At 40.6% G+C, this 20,360-nt stretch overlaps 1 protein-coding gene and 1 long non-coding RNA gene across 3 annotated transcripts in view; one reads left to right on the top strand and one right to left on the bottom strand.

The window, feature by feature from the left end:
* Positions 1-20,360, top strand: part of gcn1 (GCN1 activator of EIF2AK4) — a 177,220-nt gene that overhangs the window by 148,157 nt on the left and 8,703 nt on the right. The window contains exons 46-56 of one of the 2 annotated variants that reach the window (XR_011356331.1): positions 876-1,037; positions 1,690-1,782; positions 4,155-4,298; positions 4,659-4,928; positions 5,588-5,701; positions 6,311-6,541; positions 7,869-8,062; positions 9,157-9,271; positions 9,495-9,591; positions 11,466-11,556; positions 12,835-12,920. Coding sequence is in view for 1 of the 2 variants with exons in the window: in XM_069933655.1 (XP_069789756.1) it covers positions 876-1,037; positions 1,690-1,782; positions 4,155-4,298; positions 4,659-4,928; positions 5,588-5,701; positions 6,311-6,541; positions 7,869-8,062; positions 9,157-9,271; positions 9,495-9,591; positions 12,835-12,983 (1,569 nt within the window). In the remaining variant the exon portion in view is untranslated. Of the gene's footprint in view, positions 1-875; positions 1,038-1,689; positions 1,783-4,154; positions 4,299-4,658; positions 4,929-5,587; positions 5,702-6,310; positions 6,542-7,868; positions 8,063-9,156; positions 9,272-9,494; positions 9,592-11,465; positions 11,557-12,834; positions 12,984-20,360 lie in introns of those variants that run through there. The other variant, XM_069933655.1, reaches the window with a different exon arrangement.
* The window catches only part of LOC138761470 (uncharacterized), a 28,790-nt gene continuing 10,012 nt past the window's right edge, over positions 1,583-20,360 (bottom strand). Inside the window, exons 2-4 of the long non-coding RNA XR_011356333.1 lie at positions 11,429-11,532; positions 9,145-9,282; positions 1,583-2,049 (exon numbers count right to left, since the gene is read on the bottom strand). This is a non-coding gene — a long non-coding RNA (uncharacterized lncRNA). The remainder of the gene's footprint in view (positions 2,050-9,144; positions 9,283-11,428; positions 11,533-20,360) is intronic.

Genomic DNA, 20,360 nt, shown 5'->3' on the forward strand with positions numbered 1-20,360 from the left:
AGTACAAGGTTAATGCTTGGATACTTACCAGTGTGGAGGAACAGAGGGTCGTGATCCAAATCCATACATCCCTCAAGATTGTTGCGTGGGTTGATAGTATAGTGAGGCCTATGGGATGTTGGGCTTCATTAATAGAGGGATTCAATTCAAGAGTTAATGGGGTCATGCTGCAACTCTACAAATCTCGGGTGAGACCACACTTAGAATATTGTGTTCAGTTCCGGTCACCTCATTACAGTAAGGACGTGGAAGTTATGGAAAGGGTGCAGAGCAGATTTACCAGGATGTTGCCTGAATTGGAAAACCAGTTTTATGAGCAAGGTGAGCAGAGCTGGGACTTTTTGGAGTGAAGAAGGATGAGAGGAGCCTTAATAGAGGTCTACAAGATTATGAGAGGCATGGATAATGTGGTCAGCCAGCACTTTTTTCCTCAGGGCAGGAATAGCAAGTACCAGAGGTCATCTGTAAAAAGTTACAGGAGGGAAATTTAAGGGAGATGTCAGAGGTATGATTTTTTTACAGAGTTGTGGGTGCCTCGAATGCCTTGTCAGGGACGGTGGTGGAGACTGAAACATTGAGGGCATTTAAGAAACTCTTAGACAGACACGTGGATGGAAGAGGGTTACACGGTAGGATGGGTTTTTTAAATCTTGGTTGGAATACGTAGGTTGGCATAACATCGAGGGCCAAAGGGACTGTGCTGTAATGTTCCATGTTCTTTGACTTTATTTTTCATTGAAAAGCACAAAAATGCCAGAGGACCGAGATCTGCTGAGTTCCTCCAGCATTTTGTGCTTTTTGCAGACCTCTGTACTTCACTTGCTATTCATTGACTACAGATTGAGATTCTGATTATTTCTCTCCTCTCCTACCAGGTGCTTGTCTTCTCCGAGTCTCTTGTTCCCACAGTGCAGAAAGCTCTCTGTGACCCCCTTGAAGAAGTCCGCGAAGCTGCTTCCAAGACATTCGAGCAGCTTCACTCAACAATTGGGTATCAGGCCCTTGATGACATTCTTCCATTCCTGCTGGAGCAACTTGTAAGTGTTGAAGGGCGGCAGGGTTGGCGAGGCGATTAGCACAACGCTGTCACAGCGCCAGCGATCGGGACTGGGGTTTGAATCCTGCGCTGTCTGTAAGGTGTTTGTATGTTCTCACCATGTCTGCGTGGGTTTTCCCCGGGGGCTCTGGTTTCCTTCCACTATTCAAAAACATACCTGGCTTAGTGTTTAGCACAGCACTGTTAAGCACCAGGGATCTGGACCCGGGTTTGAATCCAGCTCTGTCTGTAAGGAGTTTGTATGTTCTCCCCGTGTTTGCATGGGTTTTTCCCAGGGGTGTAGGTTAATCGGGTGTAATTGGCCAGCTCAGGCTCATGGGCCTTTTACTGTGCTGTATGTTTAAATTTAAATTTGGGGAAAAAATTGGGGAGGCCTGGTCCAGGTGTCTTTATCCTTTTGTCTAATTTTGGAATTTCTTCCCAAAATAAGTCTACCCTTTCGTTAAACTCTTCTTAGATGTTCTCTTTCCTGTTCTGATATTTCCCAATCTGGTTGGGTGCTGAATATCGAAAAGCCTCCTGTAATTCATTTTGAGACATTTTTATTTCCAAAATACATTCAAAAGCAAAGTTGTGCCTTTGTTTGATTGGGATGGGAATGAATTAATGTCACTGATTTTTTCTCAATCCAGAATGGTGCTGAAATGGCAGAGTTTGCTCTGGATGGATTGAAGCAAGTGATGGGAGTGAAGAGTCGAGTTGTCCTTCCCTATCTTGTGCCGAAGGTACATCAAATGCAACTTCTGCAGTGAAGTAAATTTATCCATACAGCAAAATATGTGTCAGTGTTTCTAACATTGTGCACTGTTGTTAATCAGAAATTACCAGGAAAGAAAGTGCTTTGTTGTTTCTGTTTGTCAGAGTGTTGTCTTTCATCAGGAGCTGATGTTGGATGTCTTTGTCCATTTAATCATCATCCATCGTGTCTTTGGGCACTTGTGTAATCAGTCACTCTCAGCAGATGTCACGGCCCATTTAAGAAGGGCCATGCACTGAAATCATAAAAAAATTTTAATGATTTTTGTGCAGTCAGTAGGAAAGAGGTACGGAAGAAACCAACTAAACTTGACTGCTTCACGGGGGAAGGGGGCCCATAAACTTTGAGCGGAGTCCTCAGGGGCATAGCCAAACAAAAGGGTTGAGAATGGCTGGTGTAAATGGACTTTGAGTGGAAGCCCTGCCATTGATTCAAGATGTGGTTAATCATTTTGTCTGGGGACATCAAGAACAAGCAGAATACAGTTGGTACTGTAGCACTATTGGAAAAGATGGAGACACTAGGATGGTAGCTCTCTATCCTATTACATCCCAACTAGCTGGAGAGAGGAAGCCTCAAGATGGGCAAAAAACTGTTAAACGTGTGGTGGGAAACTTCTTATCCTCAGATAAAGGTGCGTGTGTGTGGGGGTGGGGAACAGGTGGGAATGGAACTGATAGGAACTGGTATGGTCGGTCCCAATGGCCTGAATTGCACGATAATAGGAAAGCCTTCTTTCTTCCCACTGCTACAATTTCAATAAATGGCAGCAATACCATCCAAACATTCCCAGCAATTTCTGCTTTCTCGTTAGTCTCAATTGTTTAGTGGTGAATAGTATTGAAATTAGTTGAGCAAAAAAATTTCCATTATTTTAAATTAAATTGGCAAAGAATGGAGAATGTTGCCGCAGAGAATGAGGGGTCTATGCGGTCAGCACAACACCATTGCAGCGCCAACGATCGGGACCAGGGTACGTATCCCGCGCTGTCTGTCAAGAGTACGTTCTCCCTGTGTCTTCGTGGTTTTCCCCAGGGGCTCTGCTTTCCTCCCACCATTCAAAATGTACCGGGGTTGTAGGTCAATGGGGTGTGATTGGAGGCACGGGCTCATGGGCCAAAATGGCCTGTTAAACTTAAATAGAAATCCCAAGTTTGTCTAACTTCCCCCAATAGCTCATGTTCTCGAATCCAAGCAACAACCTAGTTCTCTTCTGTAATTGGGTATAATTGGGTGGCATGGGCTTGTGAACCTGTATGTCTAAATTTAAATATAAATTTAAAACCAGATGAAATGTGTCCTCTGAGTATTGATACAAAAAAAGGAGTTACTGGCAAAACTCAGCACATTGAACAGCTTTTATGAAGGGAGGAACTCAGCACGTTGGACAGTGTTTTTGAAGTGGGGAACTCAGCAGGTGGACAGTGTTTATGAAGGAGGGGGAATTCAGCAGGTTGGACAACGTTTATGAAGGGGGGAACTCAGCACGTCGGACAGCGTTTATGAAGGGGGGAACTTAGCATGTCGGACAGCGTTTATGAAAGGGGAACTCAGCACGTTGGACAGCGTTTTTGAAGGGGGAAACAGCACGTTGGACAGTGTTAATGAAGGGGAACTCAGCAGGTGGACAGTTTATTAAGGGGGAAACTCAGCATGTTGGACAGCATTTATGAAGGGGGAACTCAGCAGGTTGGACAGTGTTTATGAAGGCGGGAACTCAGCAGGTTGGATAGCGTTTATGAAGGGGGGAACTCAGCAGGTGGACAGTGTTTATGAAGAGGGGAATTCAGCAGGTTGGACAACGTTTATGAAGGGGGAAACTCAGCACCTCGGACAGCATTTATGAAGGGGGGAATTCAGCATGTCTGACAGCGTTTACGAAGGGGGAACTCAGCACGTTGGACAGCGTTTATGAAGGGGGAACTCAGCAGGTGGACAATGTTTATGAAGGGGGGAACTCAGCAGGTTTGACAGCATTTATGAAGGGGGAACTCAGCAGGTTGGACAGCGTTTATGAAGGGGGGAACTCAGCAGGTTGGACAGCGTTTATGAAGGGGGGAACTCAGCAGGTGGACAACATTTATGAAGGGGGGATGTCAGCAGGTTGGTCGGTGTTTATGAAGGGGAAAACAGAGTGAGGTTTTTAGATCAGTTATCTTTCATCAGGATGCATTCCTTTTGGAGTAATTCTAGTCTTTATCCCAACCAGAGGAAATCTGGATATATAATTTCATAGCTGTGTGTTATTCCCAACCGCTAGCAATTTTGTTTGGAATTTTGAGATTTAAAAATGGTGCTGCCTGTTCTTCATTCAGTCCCTCTCTTTTCTTCATTCTCTAGCTTATAACACCACCAGTGAACACACAAGTGCTAGCATTCCTGTCTTCAGTGGCAGGTGATGCATTGACACGCCACCTCAATGTGATCCTACCTGCTGTCATGACTGCACTGAAGAACAAGATGGGAACTGATGAAGAGCAAGAGGTGAGAATCTGCAGGAAAGGTTTTACAAATGAACACCCACGCAAGCTTTGTCTTCCTTCATAGAGTAATTATATAAGCTGCCTTTAATGGAACACGCACTCCTGTATTTCCTTGGACAAAGGTTATTTTTTAATTTCCTGTGCAGTTTTTAATGTCAGTCAGAAATCCTAAATATATTAAATGAGCTTCTGATTTCAATAGCAGATCCATATCTCCAACCTGTATTATCCTGGCATGCTGGTGTTACTTTTCATATGGATACTGAATGATTGCTGTCCATTGGACACTGTCATCCTTCAACTTCAGTGTGTCCTTGTTTTTTTAAGAAATGCCCAATTGCGATATTGCCCTTTTCTGCAGGAGCTGGCCAACTGTCAGACGGTAATTTTATCTGTGGGAGACGAGGTCGGTCAAAGAGTTATTCTGGAGGACCTCCTGGAGGCAACAAGGAATTCCGATGTTGGGATGCGCAAAGCTGCAGCAACTATCATCAATATTTACTGCTCGAAGACCAAGGCTGACTACTTTGGTCATGTCAAGAACCTGATGTCTGGCTTGATCCGGTTGCTCAACGATTCAGATGAGATTGTCTTAAATGAGAGTTGGGATGCTCTAAATGCAATAACCAAGGTACTTTACTATCTGTGTATAATTGGAAGCAAGAATGCCCTGCTCAGTGCTATGTCACTTAAATTGCACTGAATCTTTGCAATGAATAATCTTGACCAAGAAGAATTAATCATCTGCCTTCAGTGCAGTGACCCAGTTTGCTGGGAAAAGCCGAAAATCCCAAACAAAAATGCGGGAAGTGGAGTTCGAGGACTTCTTCTATGCTTACACAATTAAGTGTGGATGTATAACTTTAATCACTGTTAGTTGCAGCCATTTATTTAGGTATGTTCCGCTGCTGTGTTTGAGGTTTGCTTAATTTTGTGTTTGTAAACTTCTTGGATTTTTAAAATTTGTCTTTAAAATGTTTTAGAATGAACAAAGACATTCAGAACAATTTAAAATCTCTGACAGCATGGAAAAATAACAAGGCAGGTGATTTGGCTTTGCCATTTTCCAGAACTGAGGGGTTTCTCCGCTTTATTGTATGAGGTCCTGTTTATCTGCTCAAAGATGATCGATCTGGGGCCACTGGGCCAGGGAGATAGGTTCAGGCATAGGGTAACCACAGAATAATTTGAAGTTGTAATGAAGCTCCGATTTAGTTAGGATATTGAATTGAATGCGAGGCTCTGTTAGCAAGCTTGGTACTTGTATTTTTTTCTTCCTCCCTGTATTAGAAGTTGGATGCTGGAAGCCAATTATCACTGGTGGATGACCTACACAGAGACATCCGTGCAGCAGCTGCAGAGGCCAAAGGGGAGCATTTACTGGGGTTCTGCATTCCCAAGAAAGTAAGAAACACTCGTGGTCAGAATTCATTAACTGTGCAGTGGCAAACTCGCTAAATAATAGTGTGTGTTTGTATTTTAACGGCTCTGAAAGCTGTGCAGAAGTAAAGGCCGAGTCTGCCAAAACAGGAGAAAATTTCGGAAATTATGCAATGCTGCATCAATGTGAAAACTTGACTTTTTTTGCACTAAATGTAGCTGCGAATATTTATTTTTATACCCTTTTATATTCGTCTCATTTTAGATGGTGGTAAGTTAACTTGTACCATTGTTGGTGTACCTTGCACACCTGTGTGTGGGATTGCGGCAAGGAAGAATTTTGGTGCTTTTGTAACTTGAAAGCAATGTGAAAGGCTTGCTTGGCATTGACTTTGTGACACTTGGAAAGCAGCCGTTTTCTTCTTGATTGTGGAGCAGGTGTGTTGTGTTGGCAAGATGGAATGTGGAGCTGGTTTAATTTCGAGAAATTAACTGGCATGCAAGGGAGCATTTTGAATTAAAAAAAAATTTAAGAATCTGCTCAAAATAAAGTAGGGATAGTGGATACTCAAAATAGTTGACTAAATTTTGTTGATATTTGGTGACTAGATTTAACGTCACGTATAATTGCAGGGTGTTACATCGATTCTGCCCATTTTGCGGGAGGGCGTATTGACAGGAAGCCCTGAGCAGAAGGAGGAAGCTGCCAAAGCCCTTGGCCTTGTCATCAAGCTCACTTCTGCAGAAGCACTGAAGCCATCAGTGGTGAACATCACCGGACCTCTGATCCGTATCCTGGGTGACCGGTTCAGCTGGAATGTGAAGGTGGCTCTCTTGGACACCCTCAGTTTATTGCTCAGTAAAGTAAGTCCACAAACCTTTTCTGTTTGCTCTGCAGTTACATTCTTTCCAAAGTTTGTCTCCTTTTCCCCCTTGGAAGTTAGCCAAGCCTCAAAAGGGATAATCTTGCATCTTGTTGAACATTTCATCAATCTCCTCGTATTCAAAGCCAAGGAAAATCTTACAGATTGACTGTAACATACAGTGTGCACTGTGATATCTGTCCACATGATGTATCTGAATTCAGTAAAACCTCCCCTGCATCCGCCACCTATGGGGATTAGTAGATGCAGTTAAGTGAATCTTCTGGTTGCTTGAGTCTGTGTTTCAAGTTTGGAGAACTAACTGCAAGGGATGCCAATTTTAGAATTGCATTTTTTTAAAACTTATTTCTGCAATTTTTTTCCCAATTGATGAGAGTGCCAGTGGCTTAAGAGGGATTTTACTGTGTATCATTCTGGACACACCCCTTGATAGTCTCTCATCTGAACTTGTATAATTGATCAATATTTATGAGTTTAATTGAGAATTATTCCCTGCCAAGCATTTCTGCTGTCTCTCTCATCCTGTGAATCCTTTCCCACATCTACTAGACGAGTATATCATACATGATAAACTTTTATCAGACTACAATGAAGGAACAGAATTTGGCCATTCAGCCCATCAAATCTGCTCTGCCATCATTAAAATCATGGCTGATGCATTTTTCTTACCAACCCGTTCTTATGCCTTCTCCCCATGACCTTGATACCCTTGCTAATCTGAAACCTGAAGAAGGGCGTAGGGCCGAAACATCACCTGCCTTCTGCTTTCCGTGGGTGCTGTCTGGCCTGCTGAGTTTCTCCAGCACTTGTGTGTATTGCACTAAATCCCATCATCTGCAGGGCTTCTTATTTATCAGCCTCCACTGTAACAGCAATTACTTCTGTTAACCTCAGGAATACATAACTTGCGTCAGTAATATTTGATGTGCTCTATTCATGCTGGCATTTAATCTTTTAAAATTTAGACATACAGCACAGTAACAGGCCATTTCAGCCCACAAATCTGTACCGCCCAATTTACACCCAATTAACCTACAACCCCCAGTATGCTTCAAACGGTGGGAGGAAATCGAGCCTGCAGGGAAAACCCACGCAGACATGGGGGGAACATACAAAATCTTTACAGGCAGTGTGGGATCCTGATCGCTGGTGCTGTAACGGCGTGTGCTAACTGCTTCGCCAACCGTGCTGCCCCTTTCTCCTTGCTTAGCTATTGTTAAGTAATGCTGGCCCATTTGTAATGTTCAGTACTGATGCAGCTTTCCCTCAATTAATCTGTTATATTTGGTATATTTTTGTTCATACAGGTGGGCATTGCCCTGAAGCCCTTTCTTCCACAACTTCAAACCACCTTCACAAAAGCCTTGTCTGACACACATCGTGCTGTCCGACTAAAAGCAGCAGAAGCTCTTGGAAATCTGATAGTTATTCACACCAAGGTGGATCCGTTGTTTACAGAGCTAGTGAATCTAGTGCGAAACGCAGATGATTCAAGTGTGAGGTATGTGCTGTAAATTGAAGGGACAGATGGGTTTTGCTGCAACATTACTTGACCCATAATTGGATTTTTCCTCAGAAGCTTCAATTTGTATGGTAAATTGCCTTTAAAAAAAACATGTGCAAACCCCTCTTAGTAGCAATCTGCTACTGGATGCGTTCTACAGAAGCATATGGGGACACTGGATGGTATCATGTGGGGACACTGGATGGTATCATGATTATATATTGGTGTGGTGGAGGAGGGCGGCATGGTTAGCGCAACACTGTTACAGCATCAGCAATCAGGACCAGGGTTTGAATCCCACGCTTTCTGTAAGGAGTGGTACCGTTCTTCCAGTGTCTGCATGGGTTTTCCCCAGGGCTCCAGTTTCTTCCCACTGTTCAGAACACACAGGTCATTTGGTGTAATTGGGTAGCACAAGCTTGTGGGCCAAAATGGCCTGTTACCCTGCTGTATGTCTAAATTTTTTAAGAGGGGGAATTTGTCTAAAAATATAATGATTCTTCAAAATGAAACAAAATAGAATTTTGCAATGTAGGGGAATTGAGGGTGATGTGCTCTCATTGAATGGCGGAGCAGGCTCAGAGGGCCGGATTTCCGGCTCCTCTTTATAATGTTTCTTGTTCTGAAAGAACATGAATCTGTTTAGCTGAACTTTAAGCAGATGCTGTTTATTGGGTGGCAGGTCCATTTATTTGTGTGAGCAGGTGAAGTTGTGAATGGGGAGGCCATCCTTGGATAAGAAGTCTTATGTTTGAACATCTGCTCATGACCATTTTGTTTACCGTATTTCGGGAAGGTTGAAAGAGCATCATGTTTTTATTTCAAGCAAATGTATCATCAGAAACCTTTTTTAAATACAACACAGTAGAAGCCGATTCCAGCTATTGAGGCCCGAGCCATCCAATTACATTTTGAAGGGTGGGAGGATACTGGAGCACCCTAGAAAATTCCATGGTCACAGGGAGAACATACAAACACCTCACAGACAGCACTGGATTTGAACCCAGTTGCTGGTGCTGCTAACCATGCCATGTTAATCAATCAATTAAAATGATTCTGTTGTATATTTTAACGCGTACCTCTCCCTTCAGAGAAACTCAACTTCAGGCACTGCGATTTGTCATCCAAGGGGCGGGTGCCAAGGTTGATGGAACCATCCGGAAAAACATCACCACTTTGTTGCTGAGCATGCTGGGACATGATGAGGTATGGCAGGCCTGGGAGAGATGGGAAAACTCTAGGTTTACTGTAATTTGGGAAAGGTGATTGGTCACCATCAAATGGCATGTTCACAAACCTCTCAATGCAAATCTGCGAAGCAAATGAATGTCGTGTACCAGTTGTATTTATGAGGACTGAGTGACCCTGGTCTAACATTTTGTAATCTTCCATCTACAATGAGCTAATGACCTCGTTGTCTTCTTCTTAGGATGCCACGCGCATGGCTTCAGCTGGTTGTTTAGGAGAACTGTGTTCATATTTACCAGAGGATGAACTTGGTATAATTCTCAAAAAACACCTTTTGGGTAAGTGACAAGCAACGTGTCTGGGGATCATTTCCAGTTTCTTACTGCTCCATGTTTGGAATATTGTGGATCATCCTGATTTAAGATATACCATTCAGCTGGATTACACCAAAACTGAGAGCATTTAAGGGAAGACTGAACAAGCTTGTTAAAGTCATCCAGCGCTGTAATAAAACAAACAGCAGAAAACAGCAAAACCAATTAAGCGTACAACATTTTCTTTATTGAACCTTGGTAATGCTAGCAGGAGTGAGGGGTGATGAAAGAAAGAGTTTAGCATCAGAGTGTTCATTGTACTTTTATACTCCTTTGTGTGAGATCCTTACGTTTCACATTTTGTGTTTAATAATATGTTCTCCTGTGGTGTCTGGGAAATGTCAGGTGTCCTTCACTCAAGATGATTTGACATTCTTTTGGAGTCAGTTACTATCTAATTACATGTTTAGAAGACAATTATATTCCCTGACAGGTAGATGCTGTATTTTCTCACCTAATTAAGCATATTCGTTAAACTTACTCTTCCACAAGCTGGATCTCTATTAGGATTATGAAAGGGTATAGGTGGCCAAAAAAAAGCCTCCCATGTGGAGGACAATCAGACAAAGATTGAGAAATAAGCTTTCACAAAGGGTACTGCAGAAAAGTACAATAAAAGGATCCAAGTGAGTGCTCATTAAACACCAGGATGGAGAAAGGAGGAATGGCATGTGCAGATGGAGTGAAATTAGTAAACTTGAATAGAGCTTAAATCCAATGCCCTCGTTTTGAGTTATTCCACGTTCCATAGTTTTTGTTGTGGAAAATTACATTTTCAACTTGGAGAAGTGAGTGAAAACACTAAAGTCTGCAGTCACTGTGATCGCAGTAAAAACACACCATAATGCTGGAGGAACTCCACCAGTCTTTCACCGTCCATAAAAAGCAAAGCTATGATGCCGATGTTTCAGGCCTGAGCCTTTCTTCAAGGAATAAGCAGAATGAGCCAGAAGCAGGAAATCTCCGTAAGTCTCAGAATTCAGGTCCAGACCCAACAAAAGGTATTGATTGGATATGATCAGGGGAAAGGTGAAAATTTATCATGTCTGTGTGAAAGGAGACGGGGAGTGGGGGGAGGCGGGCGGGGCAAAGTGAGGGGTTTTAATGAAAGCCAGAGAAGTCAATATTATGCCATCCGGTTGGAGGGTGCCCAGTCGGAAGATACGGTGGTGTTCCTCCAATTTACGGGTGGTTTCATTCTGGCAGTACATAAGACCATGGACGGACATGTCGACAAGGAAGTGGGACGCCACAATTACAGTGTTTGCAGACTTTTGTGTTTCCTCTCCTGGACGCTGCGAGACTGGCCGAGTTCCCCCAGCATTTCTGTGTGTTTTTTACCATTTTCAACTTGGAGGAGTTTAGTCTCTCCCTGTATCATCCTTGAGAAATAAGTCCCAATTGGCAAAATTTCGAGGAGCATGGTGTGCAGCCCTCTCACTGAGTCAGAACATTTAGGGTTAAAGTTTCTGAAAGCAACTATTTAAATACAAGTCTTCATGACATCTGATCTGCTCAGACAGGTCAGAGGTCTTAGTTCAATATGACCAATTCTTAAAAATGTAACCGCTCAGCTGTTCCTTTAAAGCTGCGCCCCCTGGCTGTTCACATCACTCATGGTTCAGAGTAGTTAAAAATAAACAGCTGTATTCAAAATGATTTCAATCTCACACAATTTGCATCCATTAAAAAAGTAAGTATGCAATAGAATTTCAGATTCAGCATTTCAACGTGGCGATTAACTAGTGCTTCACATCTGAAATGATAGGAAGAGTAAAATGTCAACATGTCTAAGATGTACCAAATTTCTTGGGTCTTGTCCCTTCCAATCTTTCTAGATTGCGCAGCAGGGATGTTGCTCAGTTCTTTGAAGATGTGAACTCCTATCAGTCTTTTGAATGTGCCCTACCAAAAGACATAAGAGCAGAAGTAGGTCATTCAGCCAATCAAATCTGTTCTGCCATTCAATCACAAGCTGATCCATTTTTCCACTCAGCCCCATGGTCCAGCTTTCTCCCCATTATTCTTTGATGCCCTGACTGATGAAGAACCTCTCAATCTCTCCCTTAAATACACCCAATGGTTTGTCCTCCGTAACTGCCTGTGGCAACAAAGTCCATATTCACCATCCTCTGGCTAAAGAAATTCCTTTGCATCTCTGTTCCAAGTGGACACCCTTCAAGAATGAAGTTGTGCCCTCTTGTCCTCGACTCTCCAACCAAGGGAAACAACCTTTCTACATCTACTTTGCCAATGTCTTTCAACATTTGAAATGTTTCAATAAGAACCTCCCCTCCATTCTCCCAAATTCCAACAAGTGCAGGCCAAGAGTTGTCAAACGCTCCTCAAACCCTTTAATTCCCAGAATCATTCTTGTGAACCTCCTCTGATCCCCTCTGTAACAAAGAGGAGCCCAAAACTGTTCACAATACTCTAAATGACATCTCACCTTATAAAGCCTCAACATCACATCCCTGCTCTTATATTCTATTCTTCTTGAAATGAACACCAGCCTTGCTTTTGCCTTCTTCACCAGCAACTCAACTGGCAGGTTTACCTTCAGGCTATCTTGCATGAGGGTTCCCAGGTCCCTTTGCATTAGGGAATTTTCAATATACTCCCTATTTAGAAAATATTCTGCCTGTTTATTTCTACCAAAATGCATGACTGTACACTTTCCAACGTTGGATTTCATTTGCCATTTCTCTGCTCCTTCTCTTAATCCAAGTCCATCTGCAGCCTCCCTGTTTCCCCCACTCTACCTGCTCCTACACCTTTGTTGGTATCATCTTCAAGCTTGGCAACAAAGCCATTCATTCCATAATGCAAATAATTAATAAACAACACAAAAAGACCCCAACACCGACTAGCAACTGGAAGCCAATCAGAATTTCTTGTCATTGTGCCTCCAAGTACTCCGTCACCTCATCCTTGACCATCCTTTCCAGCAACACAACTGCATATTTTTATGGTTAACTTCAAGAACATGTATTGCAGATAATTTATCTGCTCTTTTTCCTGATTGTAGATTGTCACGGAATCACAGTAAAAACCCAACTCGTCCATGCCGACCAAGTAACACATATCTCTCTAAACCATTTCCTTTCCATGTATTTTTCGAAATCCCTTTTAATTTAACCAGTTTTCTAAGCACAGGGTATCTGCTGGGTAGGTACAGTAACTGATGTTGCAAGTCTTTATTTGCAGCTGATGTATCGGGTATTGACTGGATGGTGAGACATGGACGGAGTGTGGCCCTTTCAATTGCGTTGAAAGCAGCTCCCAATAAGCTTTGTACACCTGAGTACAACGCAAGCGTATTGGACATGATTGTGGCCAGTGCTACGGCTGACCGGGTAAGCCCTTCGATTCTCAAACTTACATTTACAATTAAATCGTTCCACAGCCGGACATCACTTGCACCAAAAGATTTGTGGAAACAGCATCTGGACTTACTGCTTTACGTTTCTCTTTGCATTTCGTCTGTATACTTTCGTAGATAAACAGTGCAAACTTGAACTTTTTCTCCCATAAAATCTCTCAGCACAGACTTTCAGATCTCATTATTTTACCTGTTGACATTGTGTAGTTCATAAGCAAAATAGAGATCATTGAGACGTGAAATAGAGATACTCCCCGGCATACATATGTTCAAGTTCTGGTAGCATCTTCTCAAAATGGATGTAAGTCGGATGTATGTTACTCTGGCCAACATGTTCTTCAACTGGAGCTGTGGCACTGGAAAGACCCGCTGTCCACCACCACCTAGCCTATCCTCACCTCCCCCACCTTGAACACTGGGTCTGCCACCACCTTTGTGTCCCGAAAATGGAACCATTCAGTGGCAGCAGAGTCTAAGCGCCCTCCCAGCCCATGGCCGCCACCATGTTGGTCCGTCAAAATAAACAGGACCTGGATCCCCGGGACCTAACACGTAATTTTTATATTTACATAAATTTTTTAAAATTTAAATACTGTTTTTTTTCAGTTGTATGTACCGATGGTCGTAAGTTGTAGGGGACCACCTATAAAACAAAAAAAATGCTAAAACCTCTCAGCAATTGAATGGCATCTGCAGAGAGAGAAAAGTTAAAATTTCAGATGGCCTTTTTGTCAGATATAGGGAGGTGCATGAATTTCACAGTGCAAAGAAGGGGAAGAGAAAATTAAAGAACTGAAGGATGTGAAGGGATAGCTGGAAAGCTCTGTGACTAAAGATGTGATAGTACAAGGTATAAATAATCTAGAGGAGGTGAAAATGGAAAAAGGAATCACATGATGGAGTAGTGGCCGGTCGGGAAAATCAGGCCTCTCTAGGAAAAAAAATTAGGAAAAAGCAAAGCATAACTGAAATAGAGTACAAGAAATAGGAGATTTCTTAAGATGGCTTCCAAGAAGGAGAAAGTAAGAACAGCTGGAAAAATATGGCCAGGGAAGAAGGCCTTACCTGCAGGAAGGAACAGGACCCGACCCTCTAGGTCAGTACCTGTAGGCAGAGTCGCGACCCACCAGCCAGTGTACTACAAAAATGGCTCCCGGAGCCAAACAAAAGTGCGCAGTGCACAATCAGACGAGAAAGAGGACACCGATGGGAGGGGGTCTCAGCAGTGGAGCGGGCTGTCACAGACTGAGCAGCTGAGAGACGCCCGATACCAGGGCTCTCAGCTGGAGGATAAGGAAGATAGCAGAAGAGGGTGCGATGAAACAGACGTGGAAGACAGACGGAGGGAAGATCGACAAGAAGACTAACATCATGAAGCACAACAGATGAGCAGCCCAAGAGGGGAGGACCAGCAAGAAGAGGCCCGACAAAGTGATACAAGCAGCTCATCAGGAAAAACAAGAGACACAGACACAAAGAAGAGAAGAAGACACAAACACAGATACAGACACAGAAGAAGAGGAAGAAGAAGACCAAGATCTTCACAGAGAAATAGAAGGTAAAACTGATGGACAGAATATAGATAAAGTCTTTTCTGAAGAACAAATGAGATCACTAAAAGAATGGTTACCATTAGAGTTTAATGAAATTTAAAGGAAAATGAAAAGAACAGAAGATAAAATGCAACGGTTAGAACTGGTAATGACAGAAATTGGGAAAAGAGTTGAGAATTTGGAAGAGAGGGAAATGGCTGTAGAAATGGAAGTAAATGACTTGAGAGAAAAATTGGAAGAAAGTGACAAAAACATTAAAGAGACACAAGAGTTGTTATCTCAGAAAATTGATATGTTGGAAAATTATAGTAGGCGAAACAACATAAAAATAGTGGGCCTGAAGGAGGATGAAGAAGGCACAGACATGAAGGAATTTATAAAAGGATGGATCCCGAAGGTCCTGGGAATGACAGAAATGCAGGAAGAAATGGAAATAGAAAGGGCACACAGAGCATTAGCTCCGAACCCACAGGTACATCAAAAACCAAGATCCATCTTAGTAAAATTTTTGAGATACACGACAAGAGAAAATATACTGGAACAGGCAAGGAATAAAATTAGAGAAGATAATAAACCATTGGAATACAAGGGTCAAAAAATATTTTTTTACCTAAACATAAGTTTTGAACTCTTAAAGAGGAGGAAAAAATTTAATACAGCGAAATCAACTTTATGGAAAAAAGGTTACAAATTCATATCAAGACATCCAGCCGTACTTAAAATATTTATACCCGGGGAGCAAAATAGACTGTTCTCGGATCCAGAGAAAATGCAAGAATTCGCAGAACATTTGCAGGACAGGAGAAGAGATGAAGAGATATAACAAGAAAGAAGAACACGATGAAGTATATATAAAGATATAAAAACAATGTATAACATACATAACATAACAATTACACCACGGAAACAGGCCATTAGGCCCTTCTAGTCCGCACCGAACCAAACACCCCTTTCTAGTCCCACCTCCCTGCACAATGCCCATAACCCTCCATCTTCTTCTCATCCATATACCTGTCCAACCTTTTCTTAAATAATACAATTGACTCCGCCGCCACTATTTCTCCCGGAAGATCATTCCACACGGCTACCACTCTCTGAGTAAAGAAGTTCCCCCTCATGTTACCTCTAAACCTCTGCCCCTTAATTCTTAACTCATGTCCTCTTGTTTTAAACTTTCCTCCTCTTAACGGAAATAGTCTATCCACATCCACTCTGTCTATCCCTTTCATAATCTTAAATACTTCTATCAAATCCCCTCTCAACCTTCTACGCTCCAAAGAATAAAGACCTAATCTGTCCAATCTCTCCCTATACTCTAGATGCTTAAACCCAGGTAACATTCTGGTAAACCTTCTCTGCACACTCTCCACTCTGTTTATATCCTTCCTATAATTAGGCGACCAGAACTGCACACAGAACTCCAAATTAGGCCGCACCAACGTCTTATACAATCTCAACATCACCTCCCAACTCCTATATTCCATGCAATGATTGATAAAGGCCAGCATACTAAAAGCCTTCTTCACCACCCTATTCACGTGAGTTTCTACCTTCAGGGAACGATGTACCGTTACTCCTAAATCTTTCTGCTCTTCTGTATTCCTCAATGCTCTCCCATTTACCACATATGTCCTATTTACCACATATGTAAAGAACTAAAGAGGGAAAAGAGAAGGGAAGGAAGGGAGTAAGGGGGGAAAAAAGAAGAGAGCTTTGTTATATGTGTTTTTTAAAAAAAGTATTTTCTGGAGAGGGCTGGGTAGAGGGGGAATAACCGTCACTGCAAAATCAGTTGACGCTGCGAATAAGATCGTAACCCAAACGAAAAGGGGAGTTGTGGTTGCCTGGCAAGGGGTATGGGGCAACTTAGAGAGGGGGGTGAACTGTTGGGGCTAAGGTATTAGTGGAGGTGGGAACTGCGGAGGTACTTATTGTCTTAAATATGTTGTTGTTTATTAAGTGTAATAAGAGAAAACTAAGAGATGAAAATGAGGAAAAGAGGGATGGAGGTGGCAAAGAGGTGGAAAAGAGATGTATGCAAAATATAAGATGGCCATGTTGAACTATATGACTATAAACATTAATGGAATACATAACCAAATTAAAAGGAAGAGGATACTAAATTTATTGAAGAAGGAAAAAATGGATATAGCATTTGTGCAGGAAATGGATCGAACTGAAGCAGAACATAAACTAAAGAGAGACTGGGTAGGACACATAACAGCAGCATCCTATAGTTCAAAAGCTGGAGGTATAGCCATACTAGTTAACAAAAATGTACCAATCAAGATAGAGAAGGAAATAATAGATCCGGCAGGGAGGTATGCAATGATAAAGTGTCAGATATACTCAGGATTTTGGAATTTGCTCAATATATACGCACCTAACAAGGTGGATCAAAAGTTTATGCAGGATAGTTTTTTGAAGATTGCAGACAAACAAGGAAATATATTGATAGGAGGGGATTTTAACCTTAATTTGGACCCAATGTTAGATAAAACTGGACAAAAGACAAGTAAAAAGAATAAAGTAGCCAAATTTATGGTTAAATCAATGCAGGAAATGAAACTTATGGATATATGGAGGAGGCAACACCCAAGAGAGAAGGAATTTTCATGTTATTCGAGTAGGCACAAAACTTACTCAAGGATTGATATGTTTTTGTTGTCAGCACATATTCAGGGAGAGTGAGGAAAACTGAATATAAAGCTAGACTACTATCAGATCATTCACCCATATTATTAGCAATAGAACTGGAGGACATCCCACCAAGAACATATAGATGGAGGTTAAACTCCATGCTACTTAAAGACAGGAATTTAGGGAGTTTATTGAACGCCAAATTAAAACATATTTGGCAATAAATACAGGATCAGTGAAAGACAAATTTATATTATGGGATGCAATGAAAGCCTTCATTAGAGGGCAGATAATAAGTTATGTGACTAAGATGAAAAAGGATTACAATCGGGAAATAGAATAGTTGGAAAGGGAGATAGTAAGTACAGAAAAGGAATTAGTAAAAAGGGATGATATAACAAAAAGGAGAGAATTGGCAGACAAAAAAAATTAAATACAAAACATTACAAATGTACAAGGTGGAACAGAATGAAAATAAAGCAAAAGTATTACGAACTGGGAGATAAAAACACAAAATATTAGCCTGGCAACTTAAAACAGAACAAGCTAAAAGAACGATACTGGCATCAAGGAAAAAGGACAAACAAATTACATATAATCCAACAGAGATTAATGAAAATTTTAAGGAATTTTATGAACAATTGTATCAAACTGAGAATGAGGGGAAAGATGTTAAAGTAGAATTTTTAGCTAAAATTGAACTGCTGAAATTGCAAGAGGAACAAAACAAACTAATAAAACCATTTGAAATAGAGGAAGTACAGAATATATTAAAAAAGCTGCCAAACAATAAAACACCAGGAGAGGATGGATTTCCAATAGAATTTTATAAAACATTTAAAGAATTATTAATTCCTCCTCTCCTGGAAGTAATAAACCAGATAGAAGAAACACAAAACTTGCCAGATTCATGTAAGACAGCAATAATTACAGTAATACCAAAAACAGGGAAGGATCCACTAACACCAGCATCATATAGACCAATATCTCTACTTAACTCAGACTATAAGATAATAGCGAAATTATTAGCAAACAGATTGGCCGATTGTGTAAAATAGTAAAACAAGATCAAACTGGATTTATTAAGAAAAGCGGACAATGTCTGCAAACTTATTAATCTAATCCATGCAGTTCAAGGAAATAAGAAACCAACAGTGGCTGTTGCTCTAGACGCAGAAAAAGCCTTTGACAGAGTAGAGTGGAATTACTTATTTAAAGTATTATAGAAATTCAATCTACCAGAAAAATATATAAATTGGATTAAATCATTGTATAATGGACCATTGGCGAAGGTAACAGTAAATGGATATGTATCAAGTCACTTTAAATTAAGAAGGTCAACTAGACAGGGATGTCCACTATTCCCCCACATTGTTTGCCTTAGCAATAGAACCTTTGGCAGAACTGATAAGAATAGAAAATAGAATAAATGGGATAAAAATAAAGGAGGAGTATAAAATCAGCTTATTTGCAGATGACATCATAGTATACCTAACAGAACCAGAGGTATTATTAAAAGAATTACATAAGAAATTGAAAGAATATGGAGAAATATCGAGGTACAAGATCAATCCAAATAAAAGTGAAGTGATGCCAATGAGTAACGCATACTATACAGAATTTTTTTTTTAAATCACCATTTAAATGGCAAGCACAAGCAATCCGATACCTAGGGATCAGGTTAGATAATAACTTAAGCCACTTGTAGAAACTAAATTATCAGCCACTAATAAAGAAATTGCAGGAAGACTTAGAACAATGGAAAGAATACCGCTAACATTGATAGGGAGGGTAAATTCCATTAAAATGAATGTATTCCCAAGGATACAATACTTATTTCAAACTTTACCAATTCCCTTAACAGAAAAATTCTTTAAGGAACTAAATTCTTGTGGAAAGGGAGGAATCCAAGGGTAGTGTTAAATAAATTAACAGAGATGGTTAATCAAGGTGGTTTATGGTTACCAAATTTTAGAAATTATTATAGAGCACCATAATTGAAGTATTTATCAGATTTTTACCAGACAAGGGAAAAACCAGACTGGACTAAGATAGAACTAGATAAAATAGGGGAAAAGGTACCGGAACATATACTTTATAAATGGGATGAAAAGCTGGTGCAATATAAAAACTCACCAGTACTGCATCGTTTACTTAATACACGGAAAGGAAAAAAATGAATTATCAAATACCAAAATTACTATTGACGCAAAATCTGCTAATCCCTTTTACAATAGACAACCTTTCCTTTAGAGAATGGGAGAGAAAAGGAATCAAAAGAATAGAAAACTGTTTTTTGGAAAATAATTTATTAACATTTGAACAGTCGAAGTACAAATATGGAATAACTCATGATATAATGTTTGCATATCATCAGTTGAAAGCATATTTAAAGGATAAATTGGGAAACGGCTTGAGATTACCTGAAGGAAGCAGCTTTGAATATGTGATTACAGACACAATGATAATCAAAGGATTTATAACCAACATGTACATTAAGCAGCAAGATGAGGAAAATGAAATAAATTATAAACCTAAGCAGAAGTGGGAAAAGGATCTAAACATAAAGATAAAAAAAAGGAAGTATGGGAAAAGTTATGTTCGGGAACTGTGAAGAATACAATAAACACAAGGTTATGCATGATACAGTATAATTGGTTACACAGGGTATATATTACTCCTCAAAAATTAAAAAAATGGGATTCAACGTCAGATGATTTTGCTGTAAGAAAGAAATGGGAACAACATTACATGCAACTTGGGAATGTATGAAAGTAAATACATTTTGGGAAGAATTAAATCAGAAAACTAAATAAAAGTACCAAAAATAACATACCAAAGTATGTTTAAGTAGCATAAGAAGTAGAGAATTAGGCCTCAAATTGGATAAAGTGCAAAAAAAATTCATTATGATAGCCTTAGCAATAGCAAAAAAATGTATAATGTCAACTTGGAAAATGGAAGAGAGCCTGAGAATACAGCAATGGTACATGGAAATGAATAAATGCATTCCATTGGAAAAAATAACATAATTTAAAAAATAGTCACAATATTTGAACAAATTTGGGAACCATACATGGAACATATCAGAGAGCTTTCCTACGATCTCCATCTTCTAAAATGAAAATGATAAGAAGACAAAACGACTAGATTCAGTG

The sequence above is a fragment of the Narcine bancroftii genome, chromosome 4 (assembly GCF_036971445.1).
Source record: "Narcine bancroftii isolate sNarBan1 chromosome 4, sNarBan1.hap1, whole genome shotgun sequence".
Taxonomy (NCBI): domain Eukaryota; kingdom Metazoa; phylum Chordata; class Chondrichthyes; order Torpediniformes; family Narcinidae; genus Narcine; species Narcine bancroftii.